Below are 23,441 nucleotides of genomic sequence, written 5' to 3'. Positions count from 1 at the left end.
ATCCAAAATATCCCCCCCAACCCCCAAAATACCCACCGCTACCCCCAAAATATCCCCCAAAACCCTCAAAAAAACACCCCAAACCCCAAAATGTCCCCCCAAACCCAAAATATCCCCCCAACCCCCAAAATATCCCCCCCAAACCAAAATATCCCCCCCCAAACCCCAAAATACCAACCCCAAAATATCCCGCCCCCCCCCCCCGCAAAACCCCACAAGTGACCCCCCCCCCCCCTCACAAAAGGCACCCCCCCAAACCCTGGCAGCTCCTTGCTGGGGGGGGGGGAGGTGGGGGGGTGGTGTCCAGCCCCCAGCTCCAGGATCGGGGGGGGTGTGGTGTGCGTGTGTGTGCGCCCCCCCCCCCCCCAGCACCCCCCCCAAAACTCCAGCTCCTGCCCCCAGGGTGCAGAAAATTTTTTTTGGGGGGGGGGGGGGGGTGTCACCCCCTTCCCTTCCCCCCGCCTCCAAGGGGCGAGGGGTGGGGGGGGTGGGGGGGAATAGGGATGGATTCAGCATCCCTTGATGCTGGGTCTGTGTGTCCCCCCCTCCCCGCCCCGTGTTCCCCCCCCCCAAAAAAAAGGCCACCTATTTGGGGTGGCCCCGAGCCAGGGCCCCAAGCGGCGTCCTGCGGCCGGCACAAAGCCGCCCTCTGTGTCCCCGGGCCGGAGGGTGCCGGAATAAAAAAAAAAAAAAAAAAAAAGGGAAAAAAAAAAAGGAGGGAAAAAAAATAAAAAGAGAGAGAGAGAGAGAGAAGGGAAGCAAAAAAAAAAAAAAAATTATTAAATAAATCGGGGGGAAAAAAAAAAAAGAGGGAAAAAAAAAAAAACACCCCAAAAAAACCCCTTAAAAGCAGCGTTTCTTACGGGGGCCGGTTCGAGGGTCCCGCGGCTTGAACGGAGACCGGGCTCGGGCAGGACGGGGACGCAAGGGGGGGGCGGGGGGGGTGGGGGGGGTGGGGGTGTTTTTGGGGGGGGGGGTGTGTGTTTTTTTTTTTTTTTTCTGGATGAGGAGCGGAAAAAAAGCAGCGGGGTCGCGAGGCCTAATGAGGGCCAGAGGGGATTAGCGGGGTCGGGGGGGGGGTCGGAGGGGGGGGGGGAGGGTGTTGGGGGGTTGGGGGCAGTGGGGGGGGCGGAGGGGGGGGGACCGGGGCTGGGCAGCGCCCGTCGTTAGGAGAAATTACGATCAGGAGTGTCGTGGAGTGTGCAGCCCCCCCCCCCCCCCCCCCCGGGGTTTGTCGGTTTAGGGACCAAAAATTGCACGGTGGTGGCATTTTTTGGGGGGGGGGGGAAGAAGTGACATCGAGAGGGGGCTATCATCCCCCCCCCTCCCCCCCCCACAAGATGTTGGCAGCTTGGGGGGAGCAAGAGGGGAAACTGAGTCACGGAGCGGGGGCTGACTCATACGTTCCCCCCTCCCGGCTCCAAGCCCTGGGGTCCCCAGCTGCTGCGGGGGGGGGGGGGGGGGACAGACGGGACTCGGGGGTCTCCCAGCTGCTGGGGGGGTGGGGGGGGCCCAAAACGCCCCAGGAAATAAAAAGGGGGGGAGGGGGGCACAAGGGGAACGTCAGGCTTAACACACGCCCCCACACCCCACCACCCCCCCCCCCAGGTCTCTAAATGCCAAGAATTGGACCCAAAGTGGATCCACTTCCCCCCCCCCCCCCAAAAAAAAAGCCCTGAGCAGCCCCACTTCGCGGTGGGGGGGGGTCCCCCAAAGCGTCCAGAGCTCGGGTGGAAACTCCTCCCCAGCCGTTTTCGGGGGTCCAACGACACCCCCCCCCCCCCACCCCACCCCCGAGGTATTAAGCCCCCAGGTTTTGGGGCTTAATCCCTGGATTTTGGGGCTTCTGCCCCGGGTTTTGGGGCTCGTACCCCAGGATTTAGGGCATCTACCCTGGGTTTTGGGGCTCATACCCCGGGTTTTGGGGCATCTGACCCGGGTTTTGGGGCTCATACCCCGGGTTTTGGGGCATCTACCCTGGGTTTCGGGGCTAATACCGTGGGTTTCGGGGCATCTGCCCCACGGTTTGGGGTATCCCGCCTGGGTTTTGGGGCAGGTACCCCAGGTTTTGGGGACATCTTCCGGGGTTTTGGAGCACCTGCCCCAGGTTTTTAGGGTTTATACCCTGGGTTTTGCGGCATCTGCCCCGGGGTTTCGGGGTACGGGGGGCCCAGGGAAGCCCCCTCCCGCCTTTCCCCCCCCCTCCACCCCGGCACAAGGGCGGCTGTGTCCGTACGCGCCGTAAATCTGGGACTCGGCTTTGGAGGAACTCGTTTAATTATTTCTGGGGAGCGCCGGCAGCGAGGCGGCCGGGCTGGACAAAGTTTACCCAACAATGCGGATGCCAATCGCAACACGCCGCCGCTCGCCGCTGCAGCCCACAAAGGGCATTTTTGTCCCCAAACGGTGCTTTTTTTTCTTTTTTCCCCCCCCCTTAGCAGCCAGGATGGATTCGGCCTGGAGCGGGGGGTGGGAGATGAACCGCCGCTTGTCGCTGTGTCACCTTCTGCGTCCTGTGTTGGGGGGGGGGGGGGGGGGGGGGATGCGCGTTGGGTTTGGGGCGAGGGGGTGGCGGTGGGATGTTCGGGGCGGGTTGGTGAGGAAAGACCCCCGGGACGCACGGCCCGGCCCGCGTCCGCGCCTGGGCGTCGAGCGGTGCCTCCTCCCCGGTCCCTCGATCGACGCGGATGTGGAGCTGCTCCGGGCACGGCTGTGGGACAGTGTCACCCGATTGTCCCCGTGAGGGACCTGCCGGTGTTGGGACCTCCCGTCTGGGTCCTGGCTCAAGGGACTTGGGGGCTGCAGATCCCAAAACTGCTGCAGCCGGAGCTCGGGATTGGGCTGGATCCTTCATCCATGGTGCAAACGCAACAGCAGTGAGACCAGATCCACCACCACCAGTGACCTCCTCCACCACCACCAGTGACCTCCTGTGTCACCAGTGACCTCCTCCTCCACCACCAGTGGCCGGGTGGAAGCCCACAGCCCACCTTCCACGGAAAGAAGCTCCTGGACCCAGGATGGGGCTGGGAAGGCCAGAGAGAGGTGGCCCAAGAGAAGGTCCTGGCCCATCCTTGCTCCACGCGAGCCGGAGCTCAGCTGTTCACCCCCCACGTCGAGCAGGAAGCCGGGAGCCCTCCATGGAGGTGACCCCAACCGTCACCTCGGTCCCTGTCTGAATCCACCGGGTCCAGGGCAATATCGGAACCGGCTGCGGAAACCAGCGGGGCCCGGCCGTCGGGAGCCGGGAAAAAGGGACAAGGGGGAATTTTCAGCAGATAACAATTCCTGTTTTCCTCCTTCGAGGAAGCCAGAGGGACGCAGAGGGTGGGAGGGAAGGATGGAGAAGGGTCCCCGGGGCAGAAGGGGACCCCGCGGCAGTGGGGGGGACCCCCTCGCCGGGGGGAGAAAAGAAACAAAACCGCTTCTTTGCAGCAATAATCGCGAAGGGTTTTTTGGCCGATCGGGGTGTTTGCGGAGACGCTCTCGCTCCCGCGCTCCCCGGGCAGCAGCATCCCAAGCGCCGTCTTTCCCTCCCGCTCCACCACCCCCCCCCCCCGAAACCACCCCCCCCCGAGATTTTGAGAGAAGCCCCAAAAAAACCCCCTCTCGGGGGGATAACAGAGGCTGGGGGCAGGGGGGGAGACGCGCGTCACGCCGTTCCGGGAGGCATCCGAGCTGGAAAAGCTCGTTAGCGCTCGGAGCGGAGCAGGTAATTCCCGACTTCGAGGCAGAGCGTGGGGAGCGGATGAATGGAGCATTGAGCCCCCCGGGGTGGGGTGGGGGGGACGGGGACGAGGAGGGGAGGCAGCGCCCGCGGGCATTTACAGAAGCCACGTGTGTGCGTCGGGGAGGAATTTTGGGAGCCGCCAAGAACCGGGCCCTTTGGAAACAGCGGGCAAAAAAAAAAAAACAACCCACCCCCTTGCTCATGTCTAGGAATAAGGCTACAGGAAGGAGGGGAAAAAGTCAATATGACCTGAAAAATCCCCGGGCCGGGGGGGCCGGGGCAATATGATTTATTCTATTAATAAGGCAGAAAGAAGGGCAGGAATAAATGCTGAATGCATTTTTGGTGGCCGCAAAAGGCCGGGAGCCGGGCGGGGGGGGGAGGACACACGCGGACGTGAGCCTCTTCGGGGGCACCGGCACAAGCCGCCTTTGACGGGACCATTTTCTCCCCCGGCTTTTTTTGGGAGCGGGGAGCCAAGGAAAACAAGGGAGTTGTTGATTTTCTTGCCGCGACGTGGTAAGGGGGGCTCTTTTCAGGCCAAAACGACTGGGTTGGAGGGGGACGGTGGGGGCTGGAAGCTCCTTCCCCGGGCGGGTGGGAAGGGAGGAAAGGGCCTAAAAGCAGGTTACTGGGACAGGATCCCCGTTCCCAACTCACCGCCTCCGGAAAACAGCAAAAAAAAAAAAAAAAAAAAAAAATCAAAGGCGATAAGACGCAGCGCGGGACCGTAAAGGCCTTTTAACTCCAGCTCGGGCTCCTTCCCCCACCAAATTGGGCGAAAAGACCCGGGCGTTGGGAGGGCTCGAGCCCGCGGAGATTGATTTGATTTGATTTGATTTGAACCTCGAGGGTGAACGGCGCGACATCGTTTTCCCCGAGCAAGGGCCACTCGCAAAGGGCGACGCAGGGTTGGGGGGGGGCTCCCGCGGCAGGGAGAGGGCTCGGCCCTCGCTTTATTTCACCAGGAATCACCAGAGGCGCACCAAAAAAGAGCCAAGATACGGTCGTTTGGTCGGTTTTTTTTTTGTTTTTTTTCTCCTCAGATCTTTACTCGCAGTAAAAGATAGAAAAAGGTAGTAAATGAAGTCGGTATAAAACACACGGAGGGAGAGGGGAGGGTACAAACCAGCCTACAAAGAACACAACCGGGGGGCGGGGGGGAGGCGAGGGGGGAAAGGGAGAAATTTTGTACAAAACTACTGCTTACAGGTAGAGAAAAAAAAAACGTATAAAATATCCTCCCTAGCTGGAGACCGAAAAAATACAAAAAGGGGACAATTATTTCGTTCTTGACTTATACTTAAAAAGGTTCTGTACAGCGGAGCAGGCTGAGCGGCTCGGGAAGCCCGTCGAACCCTCGCCGCTTCCTCCCGCGTCGCGCTCGAGAATAAATTAAAACAATTAAAAGCATGAGCCCAGCCCCATCGGCGAGCGAGGGGGGGAGCGCGGAGGAGCGAGACGCTGGGGGGGGGGCCAAAACCTTCAGAAGCGTGGGGGCACCTCCCCCCTCAAAAAAAGATAAAAAAAATCCCATTTTTGGCGGGGTTTAAGCGCTTCTGGCTGTTTTTACTGCTTTCTTTTCCCCCCCCTCCCCACCATGAATGATGGGGCGGCTGCTCGTCCTCGAGGCTCCCGGGAGCTGAAGGTCCTCAGAGATACCCTTTGGAAGCACTTCCCGCCCTGGCCGCGGCGTCTCGCCTTCCTCGCAACCTTTGCCCTCGCGGCAGCCTTTATCCCCCGGCAAAACATGTGCAAAATCTGCCGGGAGAGAGAGAAAGAGAGAGAGAGAGACGGGAGGAAGGATTCATTCCGCTCAGCCGGGGGGCCCTCGGTGCAAGGACAAAGGTGGGCAAGGAGCCGCGGCCCCAGGAAAAAAAAAAAAAACAAAAAAAAAAAAACCAAGAACCAAAAAAAACCCACCCCCCAAAACCCCCCTTAAACCCAAACCCAACGCACACGCGGATTTTGTTCTCTGTCGCTCCAGGGGAAAAAAAAAAACAAAACAAAAAAAAACAAAAAAAAAACCCACCAAAAAAAAAAAAACCCACCAAAACCCAACCAAACCTTTTGGAAATATATACAGAACAATTCAACGGGCGCACGGGCTCAACGCTACAGTTTTGTACCTGAATTTCCGTAAACAGTTGATGGCAAAGAACCGGGAGGCCGGTTCCTGGGGCAGGAAAAAAAAAAAAAAAAGGACTCCGCGAAAGCGGCGTTTAATATAAAAGTGATTTTCGGTGGCTTTTGCCACCCCCCCGAGGGACGCCCCGACCTGCCTCCAGCTCTCCCAAACCCACAGCCAGGCCGCCCTAAGCACCGAGGGTGCCAGGCGGAACTCTTCAAATTAGGGCAGAAAAAGAAAAGGCCGGGTTTGAGGACGGGGGTGTGGGGGGGGGGAGGATAATATGGGTGCGGCGGGGACCCAAAAAACGTTCCTCCACGCACCAACCTCCCGAACGCCCAGCCCCGAAGCGGCTTTTGCCCACCCGACTTTGAGCGCAGAGCGCCCAGAGCCACCTAAGTGCCTTCCCCACCCCTGAAATCCAGCTTTCCCCCCCCCAGCCCCCCCACCCCGAAAAACCCAAAAGTCACGCCAACAGCTCAGCAAAGCTGGCAGGAAGAGCTGGAAAAGAAAAAAAAAAATAAAAAAAAAAAAGCCAACATAAAAATTTAACGTTCCTTGAATGCTGTCCCCTCGAGTCTCAGCACCTGAAATTGCTTGTAAAAATAGGTCTTGAAATAGAATTTAAAAAAAAAAAAAAGAAAAAGAAGGAAAAAAAAAAAAAAAAAGCAAGTGTGCTTCTGAACATTTCTATTGCGCATTGGTCCGTGAACGGTGTTTTATCAAAAATAGGATACAGAGTTCGCTTGCTGTGTCTTTTGAGTCGACGCCTGCCCCGGCTCAGGCTGCGGAGCGGGGCAAATCTGGGCACTTCTGAGACAATCTCGCAAGGAAGCGGCTTTTCGGCACAACGGCATCATAACAGCTTGCGGTGAAGGATTTCCCAGGCCATCCGCTTGCGGAAATAGGGCATGTGTTGCTTCGCGGGGAGGAAAAGAAAAGAGAAAGGACAAAGGCACATCAGCATCTCTCGCTGCTGGACCAGCCGCTCTCCCAGGCGCAGCTTTTTACGCGGCGCCTTTTTCTCGGGGGAAAATTTACTTTCCCGTCATTCCAAACGGGATCGCGGATGAGATGTAGGTAATAATATAACTCTGGTGTGAACAGACGTTCTCTAATAATCACAAGTAAAATATTCACGCACGGGGTGTATTCCCTGGAGGTTGACAGAGTTAAGTAACGCCCAAATTCCCCGGGATTCAGGCTACAACGCCCCACTTTCGTTACCGCTACGAGCGGGTCGCAGGATGGGTTTGGGAGCTTTTCCCCAGCTCACGCGCTTTTCGGGGACGCGCGCCACGGATCCCAGGACAACCGAAGGCCTGAGGGTGGCTTCAGAGGAACAATTTTGCGTGGTGTTAAAGCCTTGGGGCAGTGCCTTGCGCCAGCTCTGCTCCAAGGAGGGTCCCAGGCGGGCTGGGGACGCTTTAAACCCACCAAGATGGCAAAGGGCGCGTGGAAAAAAAAAAAAAAAAGTTGGAACGCGCACCCGGAAGCGCTACGTGCCCGTCCCTCTCCCTCCCCGAGGACGAGGGGCACAGGCCAAGGCGGGGTTTACCTGAGTGAAGTTGATGGGTTTGTCTTTGGTAATGCAGTCGGCGTATTTGCAGGCGAACATCCCGCAGTCGCTGCCGTTCATCTGCTGCGGGATTTCCTTTAACGCAAGGACACGAAACCGAGTGTCATTTCCCAAGGAGCCAGTCCCCGTTTCCTGAATTCTAAGGATAAAGAGCTCCAAACGAGGGACCTCTCCCAAACGAGGGACCTCTCCCAAACGAGGAATAAAGGTCATGGGGAAGAGGAGAGGTGCCTGAGGACTGGAGGAAGGCTGACATCGCTCCAATCTTTAAAAAAGGCAAGAAGGAGGAGTCAGGGAACTACAGGCCGGTTAGTCTCACCTCTGTCCCTAGGAAGGTAATGGAGCGACTCATCCTGGATGTCGTCTCCAAACACGTTGAGGAACAGGAAGTCATTGGAAGTGGTCAGCATGGATTTACCAAGGGTAAATCACGCCTGACCAATCTGATAGCTTTCTATGATGTTATAACGGGTTGGCTGGATGAGGGGAGAGCCGTAGATGTCATCTACCTCGACTTTAGCAAGGCTTTTGACACTGTCTCCCATAACATCCTCATTAGGAAGCTGAGGAAGTGTGGGCTAGACGAGGTGACGGTGAGGTGGATGGAGAGCTGGCTGTGTGACAGAACTCAGAGGGTTGTGATCAGCGGCACAGATTCTAGTTGGAGGCCTGTAACCAGTGGTGTCCCTCAGGGGTCAATACTTGGTCCAATTTTGTTCATTATATACATGTATATTCATTAATGACCTGGATGAGGGGACAGAGTGTATCCTCAGCAAGTTCGCTGATGATACCAAACTGGGAGGGGTGGCTGACACTCCGGAGGGCCGTGCTGCCATCCGGCGTGACCTGGACAGGCCGGAGAGCTGGGCAGAGAGGAACCTAATGAGGTTCAACAAAAGCAAGTGCAAGGTCCTCCACCTGGGGAGGAAGAATGCTCAGCACCAGTATAGGTTAGGGGTGGACCTGCTGGGAAGTAGTTCTGAGGAGAAGGATCTGGGGGTCCTGGTAGACAGGAAATTATCCATGAGCCAGCAGTGTGCCCTTGTCGCCAAAAAGGCCAATGGCATCCTGGGCTGCATAGGGAAGAGTGTGGCCAGCAGGTCGAGGGAGGTCATTCTCCCCCTCTACTCTGCACTGGTGAGGTCACAACTGGAATACTGCATCCAGTTTTGGGCTCCCCAGTTCAAGAGAGACAGGGAACTACTGGAGCGGGTCCAGCGTAGGGCAACTAAGATGATTGAGGGATTGGAGCACCTCCCTTCTGAGGAAAGGCTGAGAGAGCTGGGACTCTTTAGCCTGGAGAAGAGAAGGCCGAGGGGAGACCTTATTACGGCATACGAGTATGTAAAGGGTGGGTTGAAGGAGGACGGAGCCAGACTCTTTTCATTGGTTCCCAGTGACAGGACGAGGGGCAAGGGGCACAAGCTGGAACATAGGAAGTTCCGTTCAAATACACGGAAAAACTTCTTTACAGTGAGGGTGACGGAGCCCCGGAACAGGCTGCCCGGGGAGGGTGTGGGGTCCCCTTCTCTGGAGATTTTCAAGACCCGCCTGGATGCAGCCCTGAGGGATGTGCTCTGGGCAATCCTGCTTTAGCAGGGGCGTGGGACTAGATGATCTCTAGAGGTCCCTTCCAACGCTGAAGTTTCTGTGATTTCTGTGACCTCTCCCAAACGAGGGAGGTCTCCACGGATGGGAGAACACGAGTAAGGGGCGGGGGGGTGGGGGGGTGCTGAAGAAAAGGGGGTGGGCAGCAGGAATGGCAGCGGCGCTGGGGCAGCCCTGGGCTCAGAAAAGCCTCCCCGCTTCCACGAAGGTCCAGATGGGAAAAGCACCGATGAGCTGGGATTTGTTCTACCCCCTACAGTCACGGCGGGAATGTGCCCGGCGGGAAAACCAGCCAGAAAAGGTGCCCCGAGGCCAAGAAAAAAAAAAGCAAAGACACAGAGAGACCAAACCTCGGGCTGCCCAAACCTACCTGACTCTTCTTACTCAGCAACGACCAGCCATTAGTGTCGAACTCTTTCCTCTTCTTGTCAAGACTTTCCTGTTTTAAGTATTGCCTGTAGGAATAAGAGAACAAAGAAAGCTTACTGAGAGGAACGGGGGGGGACGCCAGCCAGTACGCTATATGTCAGTTTACCTAAGATGGCCTCTGCCGTGTTTGCAGAATTAATGCAAAAAAAATGGAAGTCCAATATTTTCGTCTCAGTATTGGCCATTTTTAAAAGGGCTCCACAGACCCGGGCTTTGAGACAGGCAAAAGAAGGACCAAACAGACCTGAAGAACTCATCCAAAAAAAGTACCTGCCAAGCAGAGAGTCAAAACCACAAATAAACCAAGCGAGAACGAATCTAATTCATCGGAGAGAGTGAGTGACGGCGGAGAAAAGCTCAGCAGCCACGGGGCTGCCTCGCCAGGCTCCTGCAAGCGGAGCGCTACGCTCCAGGGGGAACCGGAGACCTGAAGCCCGTCTCCGATGGCCTCCCGTGAACTGGTGCCGCTCGTCTTTTGAGGATCTCACTTAGCATAAAAATAGACAGGAATAAATTCATCGTCAGCTTTACAGCATCCCAGCAGCTCTGGAACAATCCCCCTGGGTGTAAAGCCTCAAAAAAGCCACCACGAAGCTCCTCTCCTGGCTGGTGGTGGGGGTTCAGGCGCTGGTAGATGTTCTCCTGGAGCTCTTCTCCCAGGTTTCCCTTCCACTCCTGATTTGATTTCTTCCCACAGCAGAAGACAGATGGCAAGTGCTTTCAAGGAGAGGAAAAGTAGGGAACGGCTCTGATTTTCTCCAAGAATGTCCAAGGCCTGGGGATGGAGAGGAGGCAGCACCGGGAAGAGCCATATTAGTGCTCTCCGACATGCGTTCACAGGGATGGGGTCCAGCAGGAGCACAAGTGGGAGAAGGAGCCAACGGTGGCGGGGGTGGGACGTCAAATACCTTTCACAAGCAGAGGGAGAAGAGCCACAAAGCCAGTCCCGTTCCAGTTCCGAGAACCGGAGAACAGGGAAAGCTCACGGGTACTGGCCCACCTCCTCTGCCCAAAGAGGCTTCCACCAGTTTGGCCTCAATTGTACCACCGGAAGAACCAAAAAGTGGGGTTTTATTCCTGCCCCCTGGAAAAAATTTAGAAACTCTATCAAGACCATGCCCAAAGCACATCCACATGTTTTCCTTTGTAGATATAAACACCTTGAACCATTCCCTTCACTGGAAAGTACGGAAAAGGGAGCTCAGGGAGGACGCAGACGTAAAGGTGGACTAGAGGGAGCCCAAGGAGACGAGGCGATGGGCCCAAGACACCCTCAATGGCCCTAAAGAAGCCCCTCTCTGTTGGCTGCCGGCGTCATTAAGAGACATCCAGCTCTGCAGACACCTCCTGCTCATCTCGGTTACCAAAAGGACCGGGAAGATCTACAGAAACCATCTCCTGCACGTTTGGCATCTTCTCAAAAGAGCCCGAGGAGCCTTCTCACTGTGGCGGCTGCAATGAGAAAGTTTGGAAAGGAAAAGCAAGGGATTAGATGCTGCTGGCTGGAACGGAGGGGTCAAGAGAGCGTCTGGCGCGGCGAGGGAGGCGGGTTTGGCCGCCAACGCGGGGAGATGTGCCATCTTTCGGAAATCTGATCCACAAAGACTTGGCTAAATCGCATCTTGCTGTTAGTAAATGCCGAAATGCGATGGCAGGAAGGGGCGATGCGATCCGCAGAGATCATTTAGGGTCAAATTTGCCGCCTTGGTGCCAGTCAGGGGATTTTTTTCTACCGTAACTCCAAAGAACTACTCAGAGAAAAACTCTCCTGGGCTCAAAAGTCGCTGAAACACCCAGGGGCCATTGAACGAAGTACTCAAAGTAGCAGCAGAACGACCCAGCGGCCTCTGAACACGAAGCCAGACCTTTCTTAGTGATCCTACCTCTAGAAAACAGCCAGAAATGGGGTTTGCTGGGTGTAGAAGTGCCAAGGAGGGGAGTCTCCCTCCTGGGAGCCCCCCCCGAGAGCAGATCAGGTCCGGACAAGCGTTTTCTATCAGCCTTCATTAGCCGGACGCAGACTCGCAGCCTGGGGGCTGCCGGCTGCCAGCGACTGCTGTAATTGCTCCGGGGAAGCTCTGCTTGGCTGCTTCACCTCGGCTGCAGTTTGGACAAGACAAGTTCAGCAGGGGGTAAACCTCAGAAAAAAGAAAACCAACCCAACCCCTTTCACTGAGCACGAGAAGTCTCCGTCTCTCGTCTCCGAAAATAAAACCTAATGGACGGCGAAGAAACTCCTCGCAACGAGGTCAAAACACGGGTGAGCCGAGCCTCCAGTTCGGTGGCTGGCGGAAGGGAGCGGACTACCTGCACCACAATAAACACGGTGAAAACGTTAATTCATTAAACATCCTCCTTTCAATTGCACTAGAAAAAAAAAAATACTAGCAATTACTGCCTACTACAGAACCCACTTGAATCCTCAGCTAAATAAAAAGAGCAGCAGCAAACGGCCCGCTCTGTTCTGCGCGTCGGAGACAGGGAGTGAAGCTGTGGAGATAAATTAAGGGACGCAGCACACAGGGAACAGGGACGAAGCCTCCAAGCAACGTCTCCGCGTGGACCGGGACTGCACATACGGAACGGGGGCGGAGACAGGATCCGAGCGCGAGACTCGTCTGGCAGACGAGGAAGAAACTGGTGAAGTTTAAATGACGCCGTGAGCTTCAGCAATTAAAGCCATCAGGTGGCTTCAGCCCGTCCAGTTTTATCCGCCACTCCCACCAGCCAGGGCTGCGACGGCGACGCGCGCACGGCAGCCAGGAGATTTTGAGCTGTTTTCTAGAAGAGCGAGGAAATAACCCACTACGCACAGTTCGCGTTAACTGGGACCATCACCTCTATGGTTTCCTAAAAGCAGCCTCCAGCCATCCAACCTGCACGGGGAGACGGGCGAACACCAGAGACGTCGTGTAAGAAATACAGCACCTGCCCAGGCAACCGCCTGACCCACCTTTTCGGAAGGGACTGAAAGAAAACGCCTTAACTTAAAACCGCGAGGCAACTTTGGGAGGCAGAACTTAATTGATGAACTTTGTCAGGACCTCAAGGAGCAAAAAAGCTCGACGCAGAACGGTTAAGTGTAATTACACGCCAAATCAAAACCCAACATGCCTGAGATGCCCCATCAAATACTGCAGGCTTTTAACCTTGCTTACCTAAATCTGAAAACGGGTATTTGCCCTCTACAGCGCTTCCGCGCACGAAAACCTGAGCAGGTGCCTCAGGGAATTGTTGAAATCAACTCCACAGCATTCCGCTAAATGTCTGAAAGCCCCGAAGTAAAGGGCAGGGAAAGGTAAGCATTTCAAGCCCTGCTGCTAGCGGGAGATAAGAAGGTTTCTCAGGCCCGAGTCGCTTTGTGCCCTCTATCCCCTAAGCTTTCCTCCAGCCTCGGTACACCAGAATCAAGTTTTTAACTGATTTTAACAGGTTGCTTTAGGTCCGCTCCAAAAATCAGACCCTTCCAGCAGAGCTGAGGTACCAAGCACCGTGTTTCCCAAGGAAAAAAAACCCAAAACCAGAGGCAGCTTTCTTAAAATCAGCGAAACCGATCAAATTAGAGAAACAGAGGATTTCTTAAAACCCTCTCCAGGTCTCACACCCAAGTTGCGTGAAAACCCCGCTGCTGAAGCAAAGCACGGCGGCCACCAAACCATGGACATCTTGTGGTCCCTGCTCACCCCGAGCCTGACCAGTGGCCCTCGCATTTCACCAGTTACCTTCCCTGTGCCTCAGTTTCCCTCCTGCGTAAAGCCTGGCTAACGGTACGACACTCACCACCTTTAGGAAGCTCTAAAGATTGAAAGCATGAAAGGGTCACTAACCATGAATAGGACCTCCGTCCCTTCTTCCCGGTGTGATCCTCCCACTGCATTCAACCATTAAAAGCCTCCTAAAAGGAAACAGAGGGAAAAAAATTACGTCCAGGGCAACAGTGACCTGAAATCACGGCTCTCTACCACTCACCCTGCGTGGCCGAAACACCTTGTATCCTCCTGTACTCTCTACTACCAATTTGGGGACCTGCTCCCTCATCCCAGACCCCTCAACGAGGCACGGGCAGGACTCCTGGGTCCCCCTCTCACCTCCCAGGTGCTCCCTTTCACCAGACTTTCCCTGCCTTTTTCCCGGGAATCCAAGAAATTCAGGTAGAAAGGAGCTGATTTCACCCAGACCGTCCCTGCCCCGAGGCAGGCCAGCTCTGCTCGCACCGCTCTTAAACGCGGAGGGAGAAACCGCGCTGCGAAGCTGAGAGATGCTGCCCCAAGCCGTTTCCAGAGATTTTATACTTTTCCTTTCCCTTGCCTCCCTTTAGACCAACAGCACAGAACGGTGTGGAAAAGGGAAACAGCTATTTTTACAGTTATTTATATGAACGCGGTGCACACAGGCTGCAAAACACCTGGACTGGAAAACGAAGGTGCTAAATGGACTGGAAATGGCATTTGTCTGCTGCCTGTCTTTATCAGCATTCACATTCCTTGACTGAATGAGTGACACCTCCGCTGACATGCTCAACCTCATGCCAGAAGACTCGGGATCAAATTCCCAAATCAGTGTCAGAACGAAGCCGAGACGAGAAACAGAACCGACGGCCGACCCACGGTCAACCTGGGAGCGACAGAGGAGCTGGCGACCGACCGCGTTTTGTAAATCACTTCGCAATCAGATTTGCATCGAGCCTGACGCCCCTACGTGACTAGAGACCTTCCAAAAGAGGTTTGGGGTTTTTTTTTTTTCCACCCCTAGCCCAAGGAGTAGCTCATTTTTAATCACGCTCCATTCAGGAGCGGCTTCCAAATATGGGAAGAGAGTTGTGGATTTGTCATGCAAGCACCTGTATTCTACAAGAGCCCGGAGCAGGCAGCCGGCTCCACTCCCTCCCGGAGCATCGCTCGGGGTGGGAAAGCCAAGCCCCTCTCTGCGGTTTGAACCGGGAAGAACGACGTTCACCCAGCTCTGGTTTGGAGACACGGCCCGTAATGCCCTGCAGGAACTCCGTACAGAAGAGATCCGCGCAAACCTTTATCCAGGGCCTGATGCAAGAGGCACTCCCGCACCCACCGCGCTCTCCAGAATCTCCCTCTTGAAAGAAAGGGCCAAGCGACCGAGCTGAGCTGCGCCACGGGCAGGAGAAGCTCCCACCGGAGAAAGGGGCCAGGAGATGCCATTTCTTCAAGCGGCTGCAGGACACAGGAAGGACTCCCATCCCTCAGGGTCCGAGAAGCTGTTTTCCTCCTCAAGATGATGCCCAAGATGACTCTGTAAGGCCGGTAAAAAGCCTGACATCCTGAACAGCGCGGGTCTGGAACCTGTCTATGCCCACAGAGATAACACCAGCCTGACTGACAGATCTTCTTGGGAAGAGGCGGAGACGGGGCATCGGTACAGGACTCCCTCGCGGCCCAGCGGCAGCAACAGCAACGTGTGGTGAAACACGAAGCATGAAAACCAGGATGTTCCTCGGAATCCTCCTTTCAGGACCCTGAACGGGGCCGTCCCCACGGAAGGGTTGTCTCTTCCAGAGGAAGACAAGAGGCTGTTCGATTTTTTTAAACAGGCACGACTCAAACACGCGTTACTCACAACAGTATCCTGCAGGCCTCGCTGTTGATTCCACCCATGGAGTCGTAATAGGTGATGGTTTTTTTCCTGAAGTCTACAACCTACACAGAGAGAGGTCGGTTAATAACACACAACACGAGGAGCTCATCCCTTGGCCAGGACACAGGCTCTGCCGATAGGAAGAAGCCAATTTAGACCATTTCAGGATGTCAGAGGGTTTCTACCACCCTCGGTACAGCCCTCCCCAAACCTCCCCCACTTGCTGCTGTGTTCTTTAACCACCTGAATCTCTAAATGGGGTAAAACACAAGAGCACTCTGTTATCCTTATTGTTAAAGCCACAGACAGATCGGTTTACAAAGGCGTTGCTTCGCCTGACGTGTGCGTAACCGAGCAGCTGAAGACACGAGTCCCCCCAGGTGTTTTTTGGGGGCCCCAGGCCCCATTTCCACCCCACCGCCCGGCCCCTCTGAGCGCAGCTTCACAGCGCTCCGAGGGCTTTGAGCCGCGGAGGCTGACGCGGGCTCAAAGGCCACGCGCTGTCTGTTACCGCAGCCAAGAGAAGGGACAGAAGAAATCAGGGGCAGGAGGCAGAGAAAGCTGCGGTATCTGTCGTCTAAATCTCGTGGCAACGTCTCTAAAGGCGAGTTTGTGGGAACGTGGAAAGGAGACCTTTCTCCGGAGAATAAGCTAGCCTAACGTGACCTTCGCAGCCATCTTTTTTATTTTAAAGACTAGAAACACACCAAAAAGTTGCAGCTACCTTTTTACTCCCCCTAGGCTTTGATTTTAGCCACAAACACAATTTTTCCCCCCCGGCCCCGTGCAAACACAACTGCATCACTCAAAAGCCACGATATTTTAGCCTTAGCCGGGTGGGTTTATAGGATGCTCTACCGGGAATCACTAAAGCACTCACGGCCAGGCACCAGTGCACTCCCAGATGAATAGGCACCAAGAGGAGATCCACAGAGAAGACATCCACTTTCTTAGTCCACCGTTTCACGGCTTGGTACCCCGCCGTTTTTAATTTGGTAAAGAAGAAAGTATTGAACGCGTGAACTGCCGGCAAGCCCTTCTCTTTGCTCCGCTCCATCAACAAATTCATGTAGAAATTAATTATCTGGGAAAGAAAAAAAAGCATCCAGGCCACGTTAGAGTGTTGACGCTTCTCCACAAGGTGCTCTGCCCCTCTGCAAAATTCGGTAAGAAATTGGTTTTGCCTCCACCTGTCCCTCTGACGACCTGTCCCTGGGGGGATTCACACCAGCTCAACAGCCTTAAAGCCTTCAAAAATCCAGAAAGATTTAGGAACGCAGTCTTCTATATGTTTTTGGCTCTTCTCCCTGCTCGTGCCCACGGTCAGTCCCGCTCACCCCAGCATTACTATTTCTTCGAACGCCTGGTCTACACAGGGGTCTCTCCACAGATTAACTGCTCCAGAGCGTGAAGCGCAGCCCACACCAACCATCCACTCTGATTTCTTTCAGCACGGAGAAGGCAGACACGTTTCTTCACTTTAGCTTACTTTAAATCGCCAAAGAAAAACACCTCAACAGCCCAAGGCAGACTCCTCACCTCATCGTTGAGCCAGTTCAGATTGTTGAGGGTCTGAATGTCTTTCCGAGTGATTGTTAACCGAAAAGCTTCACTGAGGACCTCGTCCTGGTTCCCACCTCGGAACACGTTCTTTATTTCCTTTTCCATTTCCTACAGGGAAGACACAGAGAGCATGGGAAGGGAGAGCTCCTGCTCTTCCCGTCACCGAGGCTGGACTCAAACCCAGGTTTATTCTTTGCTCCTCAAAGGATGAACTTGCTACAAAATGTACACGGCAAAAGGGAACACTTTCTACACACGGATCTCAGGAAATCGCATCCGTATTTAGAGCTTTCACACACACAAGCGTCTGTTGTGTAGCCTAGATCCAAGCGGATTTACCTCGGTGATTTCGGGGAACTCCTCTTCGCCGTCAGCTGATTTAGCGTCCTCCTTTTCTTCCGGAACCACTGTGACAGGGATCTCCTTCTCGAGGGGTACTCGAAGATTTAGATCCACCAGATCCTGCACCGAGTGTTCCTGCTCCTGCAGCCGCTGGAGGAGAGACCTTCACATTTAGGTGGTGGCCAAGGGAGTCACCTCCCCGGGGCTTCGAGGGAGCTACGGAGGAACAATTGCTCCAGGAGATGCAGAAAAGGGCACGGAGGGGGAGCATCTATCCTGGCCACGGGAAGGGGAAGACACCAGACCCCGCAGGAGTGGATTTCTGTCATTTTTCCATTTCCAATTTGCTTTCTGCTCTGTGGTTTAACATTCAAACTTGCAAAGGCTGTTCTTTTAGTAACCGCTCACCGTTACCTGGCTTTGCAGCTGTAATGCCAGTGCTTTCTGCTCTTCGATTTGCCGCCACCTCTCCCGCGCTCGTGAATCGTAGACGCTGGTCCTGAAAAGCAGAGTTTCCGTGAACAAATCAGGGTTTCGTTTCTACAGGTGAACACCCACGAGAGAAAAACAGAGCAGAAAACATGTACTTACAGTTCTTTGATCCATAGCTCTGCTTGGAAGAACGGGAGGCTAGAAAGGGGGAGAAAGGAGAGGTGTAAGTGTTGCTCTTTGCACACAGAGTAAGCAATTGCTGGAAAAGTGATTTGTAAGTATTGTCCGAGGACATCCTGGTTGCCAGAGCAAAAAGAGCTACAGACACATCTGCCAGCGGGTCTCAACTGCGGCCAGGTCTCAAGAAAAGAGGTTTGATAAATCCCACTCGAGTTCCTGTAACTACAGCAAAGCGGTCTCTCGTTCACGAGACATTCAGAAAGCCGCTGGTCACCTTTTACTCCGCATTTTAACCTCTCCGCGGAATTAAAAAAGCGAATATAACCCACCCCTTCCTCCAGATACCTTTTTACAGCCTCTTACCTTGGTGCTGGGGTTCTGGAATCCTTTACTTTGAGCAAAATGACAGAGTCCGATCCTAAAGACAGTAAATTTTATGGAATGTCGTTATCCTCACAATTACTGCCCACTCCCGCAACCGCCACAAGAGTCCAAATACAGGGCGGGGAGGGAAAGAGCGGGTTTGCCACATACATTTAAGTCGATTGCCAGGTTTGGGGGTTTTGTTTTGGGTCTGGCTGGGGTTTTGTTGTTTTGTTTTTTTTTTACCTTCAGACTGCGCGTTAGATGCTGGTAGATTTTCTTGCTGATGCTGGGCTGTGGAGTTACTGGACTGAAAGACACCGGAGGGATAGGCGGGGGGGGAGTAGAGCGAGGGTTTGTGCGAGGGCTGCTCCTGCGCTCGGAGGACGCTGGCTGCTGAGCTGGCTGGTGCGAGGCTGGGAGCTTCAAACAGCTTCGAGTTCTTGCTGGGAGTTTCTTTCACTACAGTTTTGCTGGAATTTGAACACCTGGACCTAGGGAGGACAGAGAATAAGTTCCCAGTGACCACGTGGTGGGGGCTGTCGGCTGGGGCAGAGCATTTCGCATACTCACAGGTGGAAGGGGAAGAGCGAAGAGGGCTTGGACGTGGAAAATTGTTTTCCTGTGACCATCTGAAGCAACTGCCTGTAGATCTCTCGCTCTTCCTCTCGAACAGTCTGCGGGGAAATAACCAGGTACGTCTAGCCAACGCGATTTCAGCACCGACACCGCGAAGAGTGAGCAGACAAACACGGAAGTGGAGATTTTAAGGGTAAAAGCACATCCAGGAGCCTTGAAGAGTTCAACCATCAGTCTCGACCAGACCAACCGCAGTTGAAGTCTGGATGTCAGCAGAGCGGAAACCAGTTTCTGCCCGGGAGAAGGAGCGAATCCAGAGCTAGACAAGTCGGATAGAGCCGCCTCAAGCGCTTTGCGATGCTCCAAAGGGATCTCCTCAGAAATAACCACCCCCCAAACGGTCTCCCGGCCTTTTCTTTACCTCTTCGGCCGTGCTGATGAACCGCCGGGGAGTTTTCTTGGGGCTAAGCAGGCTGCGGCGACACGGCCCGCTCCAGGAAGGACTCTGAGCCGGTTTGATGGGAAAAGCCGACGCATGGCAATGGTGGTTTGATTTTCCTACAAAACTGTTGGACGTCCCACTGCGAGGAAAGAAACACACACTTTTATTTGATTCCATGCTTGTTTCTGTCCATAACCTCATTCTCTCCCATCCCCACACCCTGCCAAGAGGCAGGTTGTCCAAATGCGATCGAAAATTAGTATTTTATTTCCGTTTTTAGGACGATCTCAAAGCTGAAGTCTGGCTCTCCATCAGCTTGATCCGAAACCATTCCCGAGGCCCGTGCGGCCAAACCGATGCCACCAGGTGGCACTGCGAGGCTGAGGAGCCACCGCCTGGAAACCCCCAGCCGGAGAGACCTTCCCGCCAGCTCCACCAGCTCCCGCTTCCATCCCCGCACCACAAAATGGCTGAACCTGGCCCTGAGACACCGCTCTCCGCATCTGTATTTATCGCCAGCAGCCGATGCCCTGCCTCGCCTTCCTTCTCCTCACTCCCATGCTCGGGCTCACCCAACAGCCCATAAAAAAAAAACAAAAAACCACACCACAAAAACACATGGGGCGATTTGGCGTTTCTCTTCTTGAAATTAATTTTCCCTCTTTGCAAACGAGCGCTGGCCGCCGCGGGGATTTTTCAGGAGAAACAAAGACTTGACCCGGTTTGGAAAGGTCTGAAGCCACACGAGTTTATACCAGCTGCAAAAACAGCTCCTGCACCCAGCACCCCCTGCACGAACCAGCACGTTTTCATCACAAAATGACGTGGTGTTATTTCTCCCCCATATCCCAGCGGTGTAACGATGTTCCCGTTCTCATCCCACCACCGCCGATACACTCAAAACCGATCCGTTACACCACCAGCTTCCGCAAGAGGCAGGTTACGTCATGCTCTGCCCTCTAAAAATCAGCACTCACGCCCTTCACGAAGCACCTTTGCCACCAGGAGGTTTATAAACAGCGAAAGGCACCTACAGACCTGACCAACCTCAACCCACTCGACTATTTCCACCCCGAATTCACTCTGTATCAATACCAGTGGTTTGTGCGGGTAAAATCCCCACCTGAAGCCCCTCCCCGGGGCTCTGCGGGGAGGGCTGAATGCGAAGGGGAGCTGAACGCACCTGGGGTTTTTGCGGGCATCAAGGTAAGAGCCTCGGCTCACTCTCGGCTTCTGCGGGACGGAGCCCAGAGAGGGAACCAAACCCCTCCACTGCCCGTTGGCGCTGGAGCCAAAGGCTCGAGGCTCCCCCACTGCCCGGTAGCTCTCGGGGCAGGGGATTTCTGCAGGGAAAAAACACGGCAGCGGTCAGTCAAGAGCCACATCTTCCTCCTCAAGCTGCTGGGGAGGGGGAGGGAACAGCCAAAAAAACCGACACTCCAGGGCAGAAAACGATGTCTTACCCGGGCTGTAATTGAGAGCACAGGACGCATTTCCAGCGGGACAAGCGAAAGCGCCGACCTTGTTGGGCAAAAACTGTGTGAAAAGATCGCAGCATTTATTAGAAGAAAACAGAGCTCAATCTTAAACTCCAGGCACGATAAAACTAAGGGGGAAGGGGGGGGGGCACAACAGGTTACAGCTCCTCCCCAGTCGACTCGTTATCAACTAGTGATTACTAAAGCAGACTGGTGTAATCACACACCAGCACTGGTGTGACAACACAGCCAAAGTCTCACTCACTTGTCTGCCCCCTCCTAAAATCCGCTCTGCCACTGTAATGGCAGTTTTAATGAGGAGAGAAAACCCAAACACTGTTTTCATTTTGTTACAGGGCAAAAAAATTAGCAGCTTCACAGCGACGCTGCCGACTCCTCGAGACAGAACGGCAGCGACAAGATACACACACACACTTGCTGAGGCCGTAAACGGAGCACGCCCGCGTGTGGGTTCACCGTCCATGGGCAGATTCCACCCGTGATTTTGGTTTTACACACCCGTCGGTAACCGACAGCGCAAGCAGGGCTCTCGCAGCACAGAAGTGTTGGGCATTAATGAGACGGGGCTGTCAAACCCCAGAACCCCGTCACGGCCTGGGCTGCATCCCCAGCAGCGTGGGCAGCAGGGCGAGGGGGGGATTCTGCCCCTCTGCTGCGCTCAGGGGAGACCCCCCTGCAGTGCTGCCTCCAGCGCTGGGGCACCAACAGCAGAAGGACACGGAGCTGTTGGAGCGGGGCCGGAGGAGTCCCCGGAGATGCTGGGAGGGCTGGAGCCCCTCTGCTGTGGGAACAGGCTGAGAGAGCTGGGGGGGTTCAGCCTGGAGAAGAGAAGGCTCCGCGGAGACCTTCCAGCCCCTTCCAGTCCCTCAAGGGGCTCCAGGAAAGCTGGGGAGGGACTCTGGAGCAGGGAGGGGAGCCATGGGACGAGGGGGAAGGGTTTTACACTGCAAGAGGGAGATTTAGGTGAGATCTCGGGAAGAAATTGTTTGCTGTGAGGGTGGTGAGCCCCTGGCCCAGGTTGCCCAGAGAAGCTGTGACTGCCCCATCCCTGGAGGGGTTCAAGGCCAGGTTGGCCGGGGCTTGGAGCAACCTGGGCTGGGGGAGGTGTCCCCGCCCAGGGCAGGGGGTGGCACCGGGTGGTGGTTACGGTCCCTTCCCACCCAAACCGTTCTGTGACTCTATGAACCCACCCGGCCGTTTCGCACTCCAGGCTGGGGACGCCGCGCAGACGGACCCTCCCCCAGGGGCACCCGCTCCCCATCGACGGGACCGGGAGAAGCCCCAAACCCCCGTCCCCGCGCTCAGACCCCAGCTCGCTCCCCCCGGGGCTCGCACCGCACCTTGCTGTCGGGCTGGCAGAGGGGGTCCCGCGGGCCGGGAAAGGCCTTGAAGGCGGAGCCGTGGTTGGGCCGCGCCGCGTCCCGGGCCTCCATCCTCATGGGCTCCGCGGCCGCATCGGAGGGAGCGGAGCCGCCGTCAGCCCCCCCCGGCGGCGACGGAGGAGAAGCGACGGGACCGGGCCGGGCCGGAGAGCGGCGGGTGGCGCCGGTTTTCCCTCTAAAAATGAAAATAACGAGGAAAAAAAAACCGGTCAGGGGAAGGCACGGCCCCGCCGGTCCGCGGCGGCCCTGAGGCGGGGAGCGGGGTGCCGGCACCGGCCGAAGCTCCCTGAGGCGGCACCGCCGACCCGGTGGGGACAGGCCCAGCCCCAGGCCCAGCCCCGCCGTTCCCGCCGCCCCCGGCCCGTCCTACCGGAAGCAAAAGCGTCCCGCGGAGAGCGCGCGCCTTTCCCGGGCTCGGTGGCGGCTGCCGGCAACGAGGCGGCCGGAAGCGGAACGCGGCGGCGCCGGAAGTGACGCCAGAGAGAAGCGGCGGGACGCGGGCGGGGTGAGGCGCATGCGCCGTGTGCGGGGGGGAGGCCGGAGGAGGGCGCCCCCTGGCGGCGCGGCGGTCCCGAGTGAGCAGTGCCACCCTCTGCTGGGGGGGGCAATCACCCTGTGGCGGGGTGTCACCCTGTGGGGTGTCCCCTATGGGGCGGATCACCATATGGGGGGGTGTCACCCTGTGGGGTGTCCCCTTATGGCGTGGGGATCACCCTATGGGGGGCTGTCACCCTATAGGGTGTCCTCCTGTGTGGGGGGAAATCACACTGGGGGGGGGTGTCACCCTGCGGGGTGTCACCCTGGGTGGGGGACGACTGCCATGTGGGACTGTCACCCTATAGGGTGTCCTCCTATAGCGGGGGATCGCCCTATGGGGGTGTTACCCTATGGGATGTCACCCTATAGAGAGGGGATCACCCTATGGGGGGGTGTCACCCCGGGTGGGGGAAGGCCCCTATCTGGGGCTGTCACCCCATGGTGTGTCCCCCGATGGGCAGGGGGGCACCCCATGGAGGGCTGTCACCCTATAGTGGGTGTCCCCCTACGGCCGGGGACGCTGTGGGGCACCGTCACCCCATAGCGTGACCCGCTGTGGGGAGGGGTGTCACCCCACGGGGGCTCACGCTGTGGGGCCGCGTCACTCCACGTGGTGTTCCCTGATGGGGGAGTGTCACCCCATGGGGCAGCCGGTTCCTACAGCCCATCCCGTTCCGGTTGATCCCATCACAGCCGATCCCGGTGCTGCTGCCCCCTGAAGCCCGATCCTGTCCCAGCCGATCCCACTGCAGCTGATCTCGATGCAGCTGATCCCATTCCAGCTGATCCTGCTACAGTTGATCCCAGCACAGCTTGTGCCTCTGGGCATTCCCGCAGAGCTGATCCCTACAGCCGATCCCATTACAGTCGATCCTGTTCCAGCCGACCCCGTTACAGTGATCCCATTCCAGCCGATCCCGCTACAGCTGATTCCATTCCAGCTGATCCTGTTACTGGTGATCCCAGCACAGCTTGTGCCTCTGGGCATTCCTGCCCAGCTGATCCCATTCCAGCGATCCCATCATAGCTGATTCTGTT

The 23,441-nt window shown here is 56.0% G+C and overlaps 1 protein-coding gene across 7 annotated transcripts; it reads right to left on the bottom strand.

Annotated features, from left to right (window-relative positions):
• Window positions 1–6,324: 6,324 nt before the first annotated feature.
• Window positions 6,325–22,312, bottom strand: SENP1 (SUMO specific peptidase 1). 7 transcript variants are annotated; one of them, XM_054183232.1, is made up of 18 exons: window positions 22,237–22,312; window positions 21,825–22,047; window positions 20,449–20,521; window positions 20,169–20,328; window positions 18,965–19,124; window positions 18,538–18,641; window positions 18,211–18,458; window positions 17,965–18,019; window positions 17,581–17,619; window positions 17,404–17,488; window positions 16,987–17,139; window positions 16,624–16,755; window positions 15,965–16,168; window positions 15,067–15,146; window positions 9,419–9,503; window positions 7,417–7,512; window positions 7,086–7,283; window positions 6,325–6,777 (listed from the first exon to the last, which is right to left on the bottom strand). In XM_054183232.1, the coding sequence occupies exons 2-17, from the start codon at window positions 21,921–21,923 to the stop codon at window positions 7,131–7,133; spliced, it is 1,926 nt and encodes a 641-aa protein (XP_054039207.1). In that variant the 5' UTR covers window positions 21,924–22,047; window positions 22,237–22,312; the 3' UTR covers window positions 6,325–6,777; window positions 7,086–7,130. The 7 variants fall into 7 exon arrangements, 3 of the variants coding, with proteins under 3 accessions (XP_054039207.1, XP_054039208.1, XP_054039206.1); XM_054183233.1 differs by lacking the exon at window positions 7,086–7,283; XM_054183231.1 differs by lacking the exon at window positions 6,325–6,777 and having other exon boundaries at window positions 6,787–7,283; window positions 21,825–22,041; window positions 22,237–22,306.
• Window positions 22,313–23,441: the final 1,129 nt, after the last annotated feature.

This window comes from Rissa tridactyla, chromosome 24 (assembly GCF_028500815.1).
Source record: "Rissa tridactyla isolate bRisTri1 chromosome 24, bRisTri1.patW.cur.20221130, whole genome shotgun sequence".
Lineage (NCBI taxonomy): Eukaryota > Metazoa > Chordata > Aves > Charadriiformes > Laridae > Rissa > Rissa tridactyla.
The sequence above is the reverse complement of the archived record's forward strand: the minus strand, read 5'-3'. Positions and strand labels throughout refer to the sequence as shown.

Excerpts from the sequence above, each read along its gene's own strand:
- SENP1 (XM_054183232.1), bottom strand. The coding sequence starts at position 21,923 with ATGAGGATGGAGGCCCGGGACGCGGCGCGGCCCAACCACGGCTCCGCC. Across the intron at positions 17,620-17,964 it reads TCCAGAACCCCAGCACCAAG|CCTCCCGTTCTTCCAAGCAG; the intron begins GTAAGAGGCTGT and ends CCCCCTTTCTAG. Across the intron at positions 7,513-9,418 it reads TGCTGAGTAAGAAGAGTCAG|GAAATCCCGCAGCAGATGAA; the intron begins GTAGGTTTGGGC and ends CTTGCGTTAAAG.